General features: G+C 40.0%; 1 protein-coding gene and 1 pseudogene across 1 annotated transcript in view; one reads left to right on the top strand and one right to left on the bottom strand.

Moving 5' to 3' along the window:
- Positions 1-16,386, top strand: part of CFAP77 (cilia and flagella associated protein 77) — a 183,695-nt gene that overhangs the window by 122,741 nt on the left and 44,568 nt on the right. The window contains exon 4 of the mRNA XM_069069296.1: positions 7,202-7,307. Within this exon, the coding sequence (XP_068925397.1) occupies positions 7,202-7,307 (106 nt within the window). The remainder of the gene's footprint in view (positions 1-7,201; positions 7,308-16,386) is intronic.
- On the bottom strand, positions 7,852-8,651 carry LOC138147018 (large ribosomal subunit protein uL30-like; annotated as a pseudogene).

The raw sequence follows: 16,386 nt of genomic DNA, 5'->3' as shown, positions 1-16,386 counted from the left end.
ATTCAAGAAAAAAATATGTATGATTTTTAAATCTACCTGCAAAAATAGCCATTGAAAAGCTTTATAATAAAAAGGAGAGTCAAGTAAAATGGCTTATCTAGGCTACCCTAGGAGGACAATCGAAATCACTCTCTCCAAAGTTAACTGTGATCTCTTAATTGCCCAATCCAGTGGCCTTTTCTCAGTCCTCATCCTTCTACATAATTTGATACCACTGACAACCTCTCCTCCCGAGTACTCTATCTCCTTGGGATTTCTGTGATCATGCTTTATTCTTCTTCTTTTCCTTCTTCAATTTAAAAAAAAAAAAAGGGTTATCATCCATATACCCAAACTGTGTGTATAGGTATACCCCAACGTTCTATCCAGGGCTCTCTTCTGTCCTCTCTCTAGACCTTTTTGGTGATCTCATCAGCTCCCATGGATTTAAATATCATATTCATATAGATGTCCTAGATTTACATATCTAGCCCTAGTTTCTCTGCCAAGCTACAGTCCTGTATCACCAAATACTTCTTGAACTGAGTGTCCCATAAGCCTCTCAAATTCAGTGTTTCTTCCCTCCCCCAAATTCACCCTTTTTCTAAACTTCAATGTTTCTCTTGGGTGCAGCACTATCCTTCCAGTCACCTAGCTTCACAACTTCTAAGTCATCCTCAACTTCTCATTTTCCCTTACTTCATTTATCCAATCAGTTGCCTGCCCTTGTCAATAATAAATAACATCACTTGCATCCATCCCCTTCTCTCTACTCACATAGCCTCTACTCCAATTCAGACCTCATCCTTTCTCACATAGACTATTGCACTACTTTTCTAATTGGGCTTCCTACCTACACTATTTCTCCTCTCCAATCTATCACACCCAGAGTTGCTAAAGTAAGTTTTTTAAAGGATAGATTTGACCATGTGATACCCCCTGCTCCAGAAGCTGTAGTATTCCCCCTCTTACTTCTAGGACAAAATTCAGATTCCATTATTTGGCATTTAAAGCCCTTAACTATCTGGCTCCAGCCTTCCTTGGAAGGCTTATTCCTGATGACTCCCCTTTGTGAGCAATCCTTTACAAGAGGGCACCTACTTGCTGTTTCCCATTCACAACATTCCATCTCTCCCATCTCTTCTTCTGTAGTACTCTCCTCACCTCCACCTCTTTGTTTCTTCAAAGCTTGGCTCAAGGGCCATCTTCTACATAAGGATCTTCCTGATCATTCTAGTTGTTGCCTAAACCCTGCCCCACTTCCACCAAGCTCTATCTCCCCCAATGCCTGCACACAATAGGTACTCAATAATTTTTTATTGAATTGAGTTGAACTATGTGGATCAAGTAAGGAAGCATGCATTTCCTCATCATCAGACATTTACTTTTATATGTATGTTTTGTTCCAGTTGATAGAATGTTGCTTCCTTGAGGGAAGAGGCTGTTGCAGGAATGTAAATTTTAAAGCTCTTCCCTGCCCCTAGGTTAAGTGCACTTGGAGCCTGTGGTGGGAGGCTTGTTTTTCAGGAATGCCTACACCTTAGTGCTTTGTGATTGGGCAGTGGGTCAAGAAGGTTGTTACATTCTCTGAGCCAGGAGAAGGCTATATAAGCCCTGATGGGGGGTTTTGCTTTGGGGCTCACTTTGAGAAGTGTACACGATTTGACCAGATGAGATTCTGGGCAGACATTGAGAGCCCCACGGCTTTGAAAAACCAGATGTTGATGCTTCCCTCTCTGGTAACTGTGATTTGGTATGGATGTATTGGTTGGACAGTTTGGAAGTCTATCTGCTTGATCTGTTTCTCTGTCTTGTAACTTTTGTCTGTATACTCTGAAGTTCAGGGTGCTGACCTTTTTTTTCCCCTGAACTAGGAAAACGATATATGTTTGATTGATTAAAGTAAACTTGTTAACCCATTTTGAGTTGCTTTCCTTTAGAAAAGCAGATCTAAGAACCTGTGTTGGCAGCCACCCTGGGGATGCTGGGGTGCTTGCTGCTACATAGACCATTTTGTGTTTGTCTTCAACTGAAAGGGTTCTCTCCAAAGTTGCCAGCGATCTTTAATTGCCTGATCAAATGACCTTTTCTCAATCCTTTGACTTCTCTGGAACCTTTGACAAAATCAACAAGTCAATAAGCATTTATTAAGCACTAACTTTTTGCCAGATACTGTGCTAAACACTGAGTATATAAATAAAAGCAAAAAAGAAAGATAATCCCTACCTTCAAGGAGCTTACATTCTAATATGGAAGACAGCACATAAAAGGAACCTGAAATAGACTGTGGGGAAGGGAGGAAAGAGAAGGTACCCAGTGCAGTGTCATGATGAGGAGATCTAGAAGAGTGCAGCCTGATGGGAAATGAAGAGATGACTGGTCTGGGAACCTCCTTTAAATGGAGGTTCTGGGAGGAGCTGTCCCAGTCAGAGGGAAGGACCCCAAGAACAGAGGGTACTTCTTTTTTTTTTTTTTTCTCAACAGAGGGTACTTTTGAGGAGTGAACTCTGGGGCTGAAGTGATCTTCCAGGATAAAGAAGTTTGCCTAGGGGCAGCTAGGTGGTGCAGTGAATAGAGCACTGGCCCTGGAGTCAGGAGGACCTGAGTTCAAATTCTACCTCAGACATGTAACACTTGCCAAAAAAACCCCAACAAAACCAAAAACCAAAAACCCTAGCTGTGTGACCTTGGGCAAGTCACTTAACCCCAATTGTCCTACCTTACCCCCTCCCCCTTGCCAAAAAAGCAAAAGAAGTTTGCTGGTGGGAAACCAGACAATACTGATCATCTTCTTTTCCTCAATTCTCTTCTCTCCAGGTTTTCATGACACTGATCTTTCCTAGATCTTCATTCACATCATGTCCACTAACAAACAGTGTGTATTTCCCAAGGCTCTGTCCAGGGTCTTCTCTTCTTTTTCCTCAATACAGTTTCACTTGGTGGTCTCATTAATTCCCATGGTTTCAATTATATCTACAGACTCTTATATCTACTTGTATAGTCCTGAACTCTCTTTCAACCTCCAGTCTCACATTTCCAACTCACTTTTAGACATCTTGAATTAGATATCTGATAACTACCTTAAACTCAGTGTGTCCTAAATAGGAGAGTGTGGAGCAGATTTACGAGGCATATATTCTGTTACTACTTTTCTGTTTATATGGAGTTTCATTAAATGTCCTTGTTTTGGGAAAAAAAATTATGACTTTCATTCATAAGTAGTTTGAATGCTTCAAGAAATCTCAAACAGTCTTTTAACTCCAGACTTTTCTATTTGTGTCATTTTATACCATAAGCGCGTCATCAACTCCATGTTTTTCTTTTCACTTACCTGGTTTTACTTATGTAGGTATAGTTTAGTTTGTAATGTATACTGTACTTACAAACATTATAACTACATTGCTTTAAAAACATTCTAAGATTCAGACTTAACTTTTAATTGTACTCTCCCCCCTATCCCCACTCCCCAACAAACCCCACCCATTAGTCCAAACTGGAGAGGAAGGATGATTGCATTGAGTTTAAACTAAGAAATGTAAGGTCTTAGATCTATGCCATTGGCCAGTTCCACTAATCAACTCCTATACTGCATCCTTTCCCATTTGTTTCCTTTCCCCTGGCTTTGGAATGTAGGGGAGCATGACTCTTTTGGGGGAGGGTGACTCCTAGCTGGAAAAAGGGAAAGGCATAAACCTGTGGTATTGGTCTGTTGTAAATGGTCAGAGCCAGCTGTGGGAAGAACACAGAATGGCACAGGCTGGCCTGACTGCCTGTGATGTATATGCAGTGAAGGGGAAGGGAGGAGGTGCTGAAAGAGCTCTTCTGATATGAATGGCCTCTCGGGGTAGATATTGCTAGATTATGCCTCTGGTATCATTAGAAAACACGACTATAAATTGGGCTGTTCTGAAGCATGGGGTGTGTAATAATTAAGTAATCAAAGTCACCACAGGGGTGAAGGAACCAGAAAACAAAAGAGCTACTATTTGTAGATGTACTGCTGGCTTCTGCCTCCACTATAAAAAGATCATCTGGCCATGAGTGGCATTTCAAAGCTGGTGGCTGCTCTCGATTCAGGTGGTATCCTGCTGAAAGCCTGGCAGCCCAGGGAAGGTAAAGCAACTTCCCAAAGGGAGGCATACTTCCACCAAAGAGAATCCTAGCCAGGAGGGTATGGCAGGAGAGAAGACTAGCCCAAGGTGGTCTTCTGGTCCTCAAGACCCAGTGTTTAGTGTTGGAATTCATCTATTGGCATAGATAGACACTGTCCCAGACAACTTTGAATATTTAAAAATAGCTATCCTTGTTCAGTCTGGCTCTCTCTCAACCTTCTCTTCTCAAGGCTAAACAGCCCCAGTTCCATCAATGATCCATGATCCTTGAGACCTTTCACTGTCTTGGTTGATCTCCTCAGGACACTCATCAACGTAATTCCTGAAATGTGGCACCCGGAAATGAACACCAGATATGGTCTGACCTGGGAAAAGTACAGTGGGACTATATAGTGGCATGGTCTTGGACGCTATGCCTCTCTTTTTATGTAGTCTAAGATCTTTTACTGAATTTTTAATCTATTAAAAAGCCTCCGAATTTCTTTCAGACAAACTTCTATGGCCATCACTAGATGCTTCTCCTGGTTAGGGTTTATGAAGTTGATCCTTTGAACCCGTGTGAAATTTAATATTTGTCCCTTTGTTGTTGTTTAGTCATTCGTTTCAGTCACGTACAGCTCTTGGTGACTCCATTTGGGGTTTCCTTGGCAAAGACACTGGAGGGGTTGGCCATTGCCTTCTCCAGTTCATTTTACAGATGAGGAAACTGAGGCAAACAGGGTTAAGTGATCTGCCCAAGGTCACACAGCTAGTAAGCGTCTAAGGCCATATTTGAACTCAAGTTTTCCTAACTCCAGAGCTGGCATTCTATCCACCTCTCCACCTTGCTGTCCCAACATTTGTCCTTACCTTTTATCTTATTAGATTTCTCCTAATGTTCTAACCTATCTAATCTTTACCCAGAGAGTCTGAGGAGGTATCTGAGACCATTTGCCATCGAAAGAAGGGGATAGAGTCAGGGGGGAGGAGACAGAGATTAGAAGGAGGTTAATCACCAAATGGTTTTCTTCTATACTAGATTTTAAGGATGGGATCAGACTCTCAGATGCTGTCTGAAAAATAACCCACCTGCCATTGGGAGCTTAGAGATTCACAAAAGGAGAAAGGGATCCTTGGGGCTTGAAGAGTGACTTTCTGAGGGTTATGAGGGGAAATGGGAGGAGGACGCTTTCATAAAGTCTGGCTTAGAGGCCTAGGATTTAAACTTGTAGCCCTAGTGACTGACCAAGAGCGGGTCACATAAGAGCATATAAGGGGGAGTGTTGTTGGCTGCACTACACCTGACATTCTTCTCTGAGATCAAAGTGGACTGTATCCGAGTGGGCCTATAATGCCAGGCTACAGGATGGAATTGGTAGAAAACAAGTCACTAGAAGTCAGAGATGCTTCAAATGATGTAACCAGGTAGAAGGCTGGTCAGAGGAGTTTAATAGCTTACTTATGTTGCTTTCTTTACTTCAAGATGGGTGGGCTGCTCCACAGGTTACTGGCTAAATTTCTGAAGGCTGCCTAGGGTTCATCTGATTTTGTGCTTCCCTATCTGTCTATATCAGGAAAACCTGGGTTCAAATAAGGCTGGAGATACTTACTAGCTGTGTGACCTTGGGCAAGTCACTTAACTCAGTTTACCTCAGTTTCCTCATCTGTAAAATGAGCTGGAAGAGGAAATGGCAAACTACTCCAGCATCTTTGCCAAGAAAACCCCAAATGGGGTCACAAAGAGTCGGACATGACTGAAATTATTTACTTCTGTTACCCTCTTTACTTCAAGATGGGTGAGCTATTCCACAGATCACTGACTAAATTTCTGAAGGCTGCCTAGGGTTCATCCGATTTTGTGCTTCCCCATCTGTCTGTATTATTGTTGGTATACTTGTATAGTGTTTTATGATTATTCAACACAATTTTACATAAAGAGTATGTCCTTTGTGAGACAGGCAGGGTAGAAATTATTACCCTTATTCTGCAGATGAAAAAATTGATACACAACAAGTTTATGTTTTTTTCAAGGCAATTGGGGTTAAGTGACTTGTTCAGGGTCACACAGGTAGTAAATGTCAAGTGTCTGAAGCTGGGTTTGAACTCAGGTACTCCTGACTCCAGTGTTGACCACCTTAGCTGCCCCCACAACATGTTTAAATGACTTACCTAGAGTACCACTACTAATTCATGGCAGAACTGGAATTAGAACTCAGGGCCCATAAGCCCTATTTGAATGTTCTTTCTAGGATACCACGCTGTCTTCATCAAAAGTAGTATACTCTACCTATTCACTGTCTAGCACCACTTGTAGTTACGTCCCAATGAGCCTACAGTTTCATCAAGGCAAAAACAACCATCCTTTTCCCTGTTTCTCTGCCATAAGAATTCATTTTGTTGACAGGCAGTATGGTGCAATAGAAGGCACATTACTTCTGGAATCAGAGGACCTGGGTTTAAATCTAGTCTCTAGGGTTTACTGTGTGAACTTAGGCAAGTCACTAGATCTCAGTTTCCTCATCTGCAAAATGGGCGAGATTAAACTAGATGGCCCCTGACATTCCTGCCAGATCTAGGTCACCATCCTATGAATTGCTAGCCATCAATAGAGACCATTTATAAACTACTCCCTGTGATATGGTCACTTATTCGAGGGGCTTCTTCAGGGCAGCTTAGATGACTAATGTAGAATCCCCAAGATTCCATGGACCAGAGTCATTTAATTAAAATGTCTGTTTTCTCCCCATCTACTTCAAAGGCACATCAGCAACAACAAGTACCTGACTCTTCTGCTCTCTGGTGGCATTCACACTTTGCCCTGTCTGCAGCAATTAGGAGTCTTATGGAAAAAGGGGGTTGGCATTTGGAATCCATTTTTTCCATGATTCATAAAGTTCCAAATGGAGGATTTTGTAGCAATGAGGGAGGAGATTATGGGAGTGTGTATGACCAGCATTTGGTAGATGCCGACAAATAGTTTCCAAACAGACTGCCAGGCCTGTGTTGTTCCCTAACTCTTAGGAACTTATGAGAAAATGGTTGACCAGCATGTACTAAAACAGAGGTGGGGTGGAAAGACCCAGTGATTGGCTTTACCTTTTCATAAACCCTGTCTGGGCTCTTTGTTCTAGGCCTTCCACACCCTTCTTTGATCTGATGCAGCACAAGTACCAGCAGCTATGGATAGAGGAGCAAAAAGCAGCCCAAAAGGCCATTAAAAAGGAGAAAAAAAATAAGGTAAAGCTAGAAATCACCTTTAAATACAAACCTTTGGGGAAGTTGTGCTGTCACATATTGTCATCATTGCTGTTTTTCATCCTAGTCTGTTCATGATGCTGTTATCCAAGATAAAGCAAGATGCTAATTCAAGTCCTTATGATACTTGCTTTTTGGGGGAAAAGGGTCAAATTCTTTGTTTTTCTGCTGACTAGAACCAAATACTCCCAAGCCTATTTTTCCCTCATATTATAGTAAGCCTCCTTCCAGTTCCAAGTCCTGTTCTATTTTTTCCTATGTATTATTCTATGTATTAGAATGACATAACATAATCATTTATGAGTGCCTTTTTACTCCCTACTCAATTGTAAGGTCTTTGAGGGCATCATTTAGGTCTTGTTTCATCTTTGTATTCTCCAGCTTCTGCATTGCACTAAAACACAATATTAATTGATGTTAGGAATGATTGATCAAATGAACTCCCTGCCTCCTGAAAGCCATTTTTTTTAACTCTAATTTTTTTTTTTCTGTCACAGGAATTTTTATTAACAGGCTATTAGAAAAATAATCATGGTATATTTAGTTCATTCTTCTAATAAGCCTGTTGATCTGGTCTTCCCTGTTACCAGCATCTCTACCTTCCACAAAATGTGTTGTTTTTTTCTTCATTCCCCCTCGTGGAGAAGATAATTTTAAGGGCCACAGGAAGTTGCTGGCAGCTTTGAAGTGCTTGCCAACAGTGTAGATCTCATGGATCAAGTGATCCATGAAGATAATTCCATATTTACGAAGAGATTTTACAATAAGGGCATTATCTATCAGGGCAATTCTCTGTTTCTTGATCTTGCCATAACCATGTTTGTAAATCAAGTCATTAACAGACTTCGGGTTTGGATAACCCGATGCAATGTATGGTTCCACAATCCTCAGCATGTTAATCGAGGCCTTGTTAAACTTAAAAGTGCCATTGAAGATTTGGCGAAGGTGAAGAAACTGCAATACTTTTCAGACCTTTGGGCTAACACCATTGATACCCCTGATTCTGATCACAAAAGCTAACTTGGGTTCAGCAGGTATATAGTAGTTGCCAGCTTTGTGTGCCATTCTAGCTGGCCTAATTTCACTTCTGTACATCTGTCTGTGCTCCTTATGGTAGGCTTTAGCTTTTTCATAGATCACTTTTCTCTGTATTTTGTGGAGCTTCTTTATAGCCATCTTCTTCTTCAAGCATTTGGCCTTCAGTATTACAAAAGCCTTTCGCTTTTTCAGAAGGGATTCTGGAATGGATGGTAGCTTCCTCTTCAGCCAGAAAAAGAGGTGAGCTCTAATTTTTGAAATAAGTTTCTCATTATATCTAGCAAGCATTTATTAAATGTTTATTATGTGCTGGGTACTGTACTAGGTGCTGGGTATTCAAACATAAAGAATGAAACAACTTCTACTGTCAAGGAGCTTACATCTTTTTTTTTTTTTAATTGTAAATGGTATTTCTTTTTCCAACTACATGTAAAGATATTTTTCAACATTTATTTTTATAAGATTTTGAGTTCCGATTTTTCTCCCTCTCTCTCTTCCCTCCCCACTCCCCAAGCAATCTGATATAGGTTATACATGTATAATCATGTTAAACATTATTTCCACATTAGTCATGTTGTGAAAAAAGAAACAGAACAGAAGGAAAAAAGAAACTCACAAAAAAACAAAGTAAGTGGAAATAGTATGCTTCGATCTGTATTCAGACTCCATCAGTTCTTTCTCTGGATATGGACAGCATTTTCCATCATGAGCCTTTTGGAATTGTCTTGGATCATTGTATCACTGAGAAGAGCTAAGTCAGTCATAGCTCATCATTGCACAATATTGCTGTTGCTGTGCACAATGTTCAAGGAGCTTACATTCTATTACCCTCCTAGATGCTGAAGGGCCTTCCTTGTCATCAAAGGAAGATGGATGGTCAAAGACTAAAACCACTTGACCTGAACTAGGGTAGGGATGACTTTTGTATTTCTGAGAAAGTGTTTGTGAAGCAAATTAAATTATCACAGGGCTGTTTAGGCAACATCTAATATGTGTCACCAACAGGATGCTGCCAATTAACAACTGATTCTTATCTGTTCATTACAGGAAACCTGGAACTAACTGCTAGAATCTGTTCAATTTAATATTTATTAAGGGACTACTATGTGTTATGCATTGTTCTAGGAACAGACCCTAAGAGTACAAAGGCGAAACAAAACATAGTCTAGTCCTGATGAAGCTTACAGTCAACAAGTGACAAATAATATGTATTCACAAACAATTGTAATGTAAATTATAATACAATCAATGCCTCAAAAAGGTACAAATGGAATGTGTGAGAGATTCAAAGAAGAAGAGAATTTCAGTTCAATTTAAAGAGCATTTATTGTGTGTTACATGCTGGGATATAATGACAAAACAAAACAAAGTTCTTGACCTCAAAGGGCTTACATTCTCCTAGGAGAAACAGAGCTTCCCCCACTTCCCCCATAGAATTGTGGAACTGCAGAGTTGGGAGAGACTTTGGAACTCAATACTACTTGAAAATGAATCCTCCCCCATAATATCTCTGACAAATGATCGTTTCACCTCCAATTAAACACGTCAAAAGGCGTGAACTCCTACCTCCTGAAAGTCATTTTTAAAAAGTTTTAATTTTTTAAAAAACAAGTTCCTCTTTGTATCTAGCTGATATCTATCTATTATTTTTGTCTATAAGTTCTATTTTCTGCCCTTTGTGGCCAGTCAGAATAAGCTTCATCCTTCCTCCACATGAAAACTCTTTAAGCAATTGAAGACAAATTGTTCAGTCATTTCAGTCATGTTTGACTTTTTGTGACCCCAATTGGGGTTTTCTTGGCAAAGTTACTGGAGTGGTTCACCATTTCCTTCCCCAGCTCATTTTTCATATGAGGCAAACAAGACAAGCAGGGTTAAGTGACTTACACAGGGTCATCTAGTGTCTGAGGTCGGACTTGAACTCACAAATATGAGACTTCCCCACATTCCCTCTTCTGCAGCCTAAATGTCAATAATTCTTCATATGACATGACTTCAAATCTCCTTACCATCCCAGTCTATCAGGAAAGATTGGGTTAGCATTTGGTCCACAGAATCTCTACACCTTATAATTGGGAAGGACCAAAGAGGTTCCCCCCTGAATAGGAATCCCTCCTATTACATATCCGGTGGGCTCATCCACATTAATGTGGTCATCCAGCCTTTGCGTGAAGACTTTTGACAGAAGGAATCCACCTCCATTAGAGGCAACCCACTCCATTTTGGGATAGCTCTAATTGTTAGGAAATTTTTCCCGACATCAAAACTGAATTTGTCTTTCTGCGACACCCACACATTGTTCCTTCTGCCTTCTTGAAGCAGTCAAACGCGTCTAATCCCTGTTCCACAAGATAGTCTTTTGCATATTTGAAGAGAGCTATCTTGTCCTTTTGATCTAGTTCTCCCTCCTCTTCTCCAGCCTAAACATCCCTGGTTACATTAACTAACTCTCATATACTGTGATCTTGAGGCCCTTCAACAGGCTGGTTGCCCTTTTCCGGACACTCTTCAGCTTGTCAATATCATTTTGAAATGTAGCTCCCAGAAATGAACACTTAGATGTGGTCTGACCAGGGCAAAGCATAGCGGGGCTGTACAGTGTCTTAGTCCTGGACATTGTAACTCTCTTCAGCTGAAAATTGTTTTTACTAAGGAATGGATAAGTATATCTGTCTGAAAATATACATAGCTGACCAGAAAAGCACAATTCTAACTTCATTCTGTTCTATACTACCCTATACCCTAGCTTTTCCCACTGTTAGCTACTAAATAATTTTCTTTTTGTATATAATCTCACTGCACCAAAGTAGCTATTTATTACACAATACTCCGTGTTTTACAAAGTTGTACTTGTATGCATGGTAGGTACTATTGAGATATTCTGTAGTATGCACTGGATTTGAGCCCCAGTTCTGACTCTGTTACTTATTTGTTTTTTTTTGGGGGGGGGGTTTGGAGGGGAAAGTTAAGGCAATTGGGGTTAAGTGACTTGCCCAAGGTCACACAGCTAGTAAGTGTCAAGTGTTTGAGGCCAAATTGGAACTCAGGTCCTCCTGACTCCAGGGCCAGTGCTCTATTCACTGCGCCACCTAGCTTACCCCTCTGTTGCTTATTTGTTGTATTACCATAGATGAATCATTTCATTTCTTTGGTTTTTGGTGTCTCTGTCTATAAAAGATGCTATTTGGAATGCATTTCTGAATTGTGGTCTAAAAGAATCTGTGTAGCTCAAGGGTAGCAGGAGAGGTAAAAAGCCAATATTCCTTCCATAAACCTATCATGGCTTCTTTGTATGTGGACATTAGGCAGGGAATACTTAAGTACAATTTATTTTCAATAAACCTTAACCTATGTTTTACTGAATTCAGCACCCATTTTGTATTATTAGGATGAATATAAATTCAGTACCTTTATTGTGTTCACAAACCCCAAATCTATCATAAGCAAACCATGTTGGATAATCCAGTTATTATATCAGGAGTCTTAAAGTGTTCTGTGTGCTTGCTATTTTACAGCAGAATGCCCAACACACATCATCATAACTGCCAAATATTCAGCTGTGCAAAATAGTATGTTAGAATGCTTAAGTAAAAATTGGAGACATGATTTTAAAAAAATAAAAAAGTAAATACTTAAACATAAATTTGTGGTTTACTAGTGAGTTAAACTAGACGGTTTAAGTTGATCTGCTTCCTTGGACCCATGGTAATAGTTATTTTCTCAAGCCCAACAGAATCAATATACCAAATCATCAGTTCCATTGTGTGAATAATAGATCACAATAAAAGAGCCCCTTTTCCCAAGAAATTTTCCTGCTTCCTCTACAAACATGATATGGCTTGAAGAAAAAGACAATAGGAATTTCTTGAAGATCAGTGGTCCAAAATGCTGTTTGGCAAAGTATTCTACATGATCTATAGTCACCATTACCATTTTTAGTTAGAATATATGAAAATTTCTGTCTTCAGTTCATCGTACAGGACAGGCATGAAAGCTTCACTTATGATTCTTAAGAACAGTGGACTAGGCACCCCTAGAGAACTCCTCACTGCCCCTGCCTTTAGCAATCTTCCTCCAGCAGTCAGTTGTCCCATGGATGTGATATTAACTCCTCTGGGTCCAGATTGCATCATCATTTTTGTCTTACTATATCAAAGGCACAGGAGATCACACCTGCTATAGTAGTCACTATTTGTGCAATCATCCAACTTGTCACATTATGAATGTTCCTAGGCGAGGAGGGGGGAGGCATACATTTTGCTGTATCGCAGATTCCAAAGTAGACTTCTCTAAAGATAATAATACTTTGCACTGTGACATTGAAACCTTGATTTTAAAAGTCATTTTCAGTCATATCTGACTCTCTGTCACCCCATTTTGGGTTGTCTTGGCAAAAATACTGGAGTAGTTTGCCATTTCCTTCTCCAGCTCATTTTACAGATGAGTAAACTGAGGCAAACAGGGTTAAGTGACTTGCCCAGGGTCACACAACTAGTAAGTGTCTGAGGCTGGATTTGAACTCAGGTCTTCCTGATTCCAGGCCTGGAATTCTATCCACTGTACAACCTAACTGCCTATTCATCCTGTTACCTTCTGTCTTTTGCCAATGTCCTTTAAAAATCCAATTTAGTCAATGAGTTTCCTGTGTTTCCAATATGTCCCTTTGAACAATTCTTTCTTTCCTTCTCCTTGTACTTGCTTTCATTTATATCTTCAGAATTTCAGTCCTGAGAGCATCTCATACTTGCTGAGCTGACTTCCCCTGTAGAATTTTGTCATAATATTACATGTTTCTTTAGTTCACCTTACTCATAGCCCATTTTGACCATTTATTCATAGATATCTGATGCCATGAGTTTTGTTGTTGGCTCATTTCTTGTATTTTTATCTCCTGTGAGCTTCTGAGCATCTTTACTGCTATTTTTTTCCTCCTACATTATAGCTACCTTCCTTGGCATAATGACTACACAGGCAATTTTCTCTCTGCTCCTTCTGTTCTAACTTAAAGTTCTTGATTAGATTTGTAAGACTCTAGTCAAATACATAATTACCAGCCCTTCTTTGTTAAGTATACTCCATCCCTGGCCAAGAGTCTATCGTTCCTATATTTTAAGCTTTTATCTAGAAATCTAAATTCTCTTCTCAAACTTCATCTTCTTTTTAAAAATTTATTTATTTGCTTTTAGTTCACAACATTCAGTTCCACAATCCCTTGAGTTTCAAATTTTCTCCCCCTCTCTCCTCCCCCCTCCCCCAACACACCACCCCCCATGGCAGCATGCAATCAAATATAGGATCTAGGGGCATCTAGATGGTGCAGTGAATAGAGTACTGGCCCTGAAGTCAGGAGGACCTGAGTTCAAATGCGGCCTCAGACACTTGACACAATAGCCGTGTGACTATGGGCAAGTCACTTAACCCCAATCACCCTCCAAAGGGCAAAAAAACCCCAAAAGACAAAAACAAGTATAGGATCTACAAATACTTTCACATTAAACATTAGTCAAGTTGTAAAAAAGGATTATGACCAATGGAGTGAACAATGAGAAACAAAACAAAAAAAGAGAGAGAGCAGGTAGTTTACTTCAATCTGCATTCAGACTCTGTAGTTCTTTCTCTGGATATGGATATTCCTTTCTATCACGAGTCTTTTGGAGTTGGCTTATAACTTTGCATTGCTGAAAGGAGCCTAGTCTATCAAAGTTAATTGTCACACTTATGATGTGTCTATAATTGTGTGCAAAGTTTTCCTGGTTCTGCTGTCTTCACTCAGCATCAGTTTATATAAGTCTTTCCAGGTTATTTTACGAAGTCCATCTGCTCCTAATTTCTTATAGCACAAAAGTATTCCATTGCATTCATATACCACAACTTGTTTAGCCATTCCGCATTTGATGGGCATCCTCTTGGTTTCCAGTTCTTTGCCACCACAAAAAGAGCTGCTATAAATATTTTTGTACATACGGGTCCTTTTTCCACTTCTATGATCTCTTTGGGATACAGCCCTAGAAGTGGTATTGCTGCTTCAAAGGATATGTACTTTTTTATAGCCCTTTGGGCATAGTTTCAGATTGCTCTCCAGAATGGTTGGATCAGTTCACAGCTCCACCAACAATGCATTAGTGTTCCATTTTCCCCATATCTTCTCCAACATTTATCATTTTCCTGTTTTGTTGCATTAGCCAATCTGATAGATGTGATGTGGTACCTCAGAGTTGTTTTGATTTGCATTTCTCTAATCAATAATGATTTAGAACATTTTTTTCATATGTGTATAGATATTTTAATTTCTTCCTCTGAAAACTGCCCGTTCATATCCTTTGACCATTTATCATTTGGGGAATGACTTGTATTCTTATAGATTTGACACAGTTCTCTCTATATTTTAGAAATGAGGCCTTTATCAGAGACACTGGTTGTAAAAATTCTTTCCCAATTTTCCACTTCCCTCCTAATCTTGGTTATATGGGCTTTATTTGTACAAAACCTTTTCAGTTTAATGTAATAAAAATTATCAATTTTGCATTTCATAATGCTCTCTAACTCTTGTTTGGTCATAGAATCTTCCCTTCTCCATAAATCTGACAGGTAAACTATTCCTTGCTCTCCCATATTGCTTACAGTATCAGCCTTTATACCTAGATCATGCACCCATTTAGACTTTTTTTTGGTATATGGTGTAAGATACTGGTCTATGCCCAGTTTTTTGCCATGCTATTTTCCAATTTTCCCAGCAGTTTTTGTCAAATATTGAGTTCTTATCCCCAAACTTCATCTTAACCAACTGGACACTTCCCATGTTTGCCTTTCTCTTCTGAAGTACTGATGAAACCCTACCTATGCCAACTCCCAGATTTCTCAGTTTCCTTTGTGGATCTTCCTGGAGGTCATGCCTACTGAAGGTAGGTATCCCTGAAGATTCTGTCATGAGCCCTCTTCTCTTCTTCCTCTATATGATTTCACGTGGTTTCAAATATCATCTCTATGCTGATAATTCTCCTATCTCACCTCTCTTCTGATGTTCAGATTTGCATTTTCAACTGCCTATTAGATATCTTAAACTCAATGGCTAAAACTGAACTCATTTTATCTTCCCTCAATCCTCCCTAATTCTGCACTTCCCTATTTTTATTGAGGCCACTACCATCCTCTTAGTCACCCAGGCTTACTACCTAGGTTTCATCCTTGATTCCGCACTCTTTCTCAGTCCCATATCCAATCCATTGCCAAGTTCTATCAATTTTATCATTATGGCATCTCTTGTATATGTCCCCTTCTCTTTGACATTGCCACCACGCTGATATAGACCCTCATCAGTTCACCCCTGGACTATTGCAATAGCCTACTGATTGATCTCCCTGCCTCTCCAATTGATCTCCACTCTAGCTGTCAAATTACTCTTCCTAATGCTTAGAACTGACCAGGTCACCCTCCTTCCTTTTTCTTTTCTTTTTTTTTTTTTTAATAAACTCTAGTGGATCCCTATCATATCCCAGAAATCCTCTGTTTGACTTTCAGAAACTTTCACAACCTGGTCCCTCCCTTCCTTTCTGGTCTTCTTAGATTTTATTCCCCTTTGCAGACCCTGTGATCTAGTGACATTGGCCTCCTAACTGCTCCTCACACAAGACACTCCATCACCAGATGGGGAATGTTTTTTTGGAGGGGGAAGGCGAGACAATTGGGGTTAAGTGACTTGTCCAAGGTCACACAGTAAGTGTGTAAAGTGTCTGAGGTCAGATTTTAATTCAGTTCCTCCTAACTCCAGGGCTGGTGCTCTATTCACTGTGCCATCTAGCTGCCCCAAGATGGGGCATTTTTACTAACTGTTCTCTAAGCTTGGAATGCTCTGCCTTTTTATCTCTGCATTCTGATTTTCCTAGTTTCCTTTAAATCCCAGCTAAGATTCCATATTCTTTTTTTTTTTTTTTTGCTTTTTGGAGGGGGGAAGGCAGGGCAATTGGGGTTAAGTGACTTGCCCAAGGTCACACAGCTAGTTTTTGCTGGATTTGAACTCAGGTCC

This window comes from Petaurus breviceps, unplaced genomic scaffold, assembly GCF_028583685.1.
Source record: "Petaurus breviceps papuanus isolate PSGF00001 unplaced genomic scaffold, PetGlider_PUasm1.0 90779, whole genome shotgun sequence".
Lineage (NCBI taxonomy): Eukaryota > Metazoa > Chordata > Mammalia > Diprotodontia > Petauridae > Petaurus > Petaurus breviceps.
Note: the sequence above shows the minus strand (reverse complement) of the source record. Positions and strands in the feature narration are given on the sequence as shown.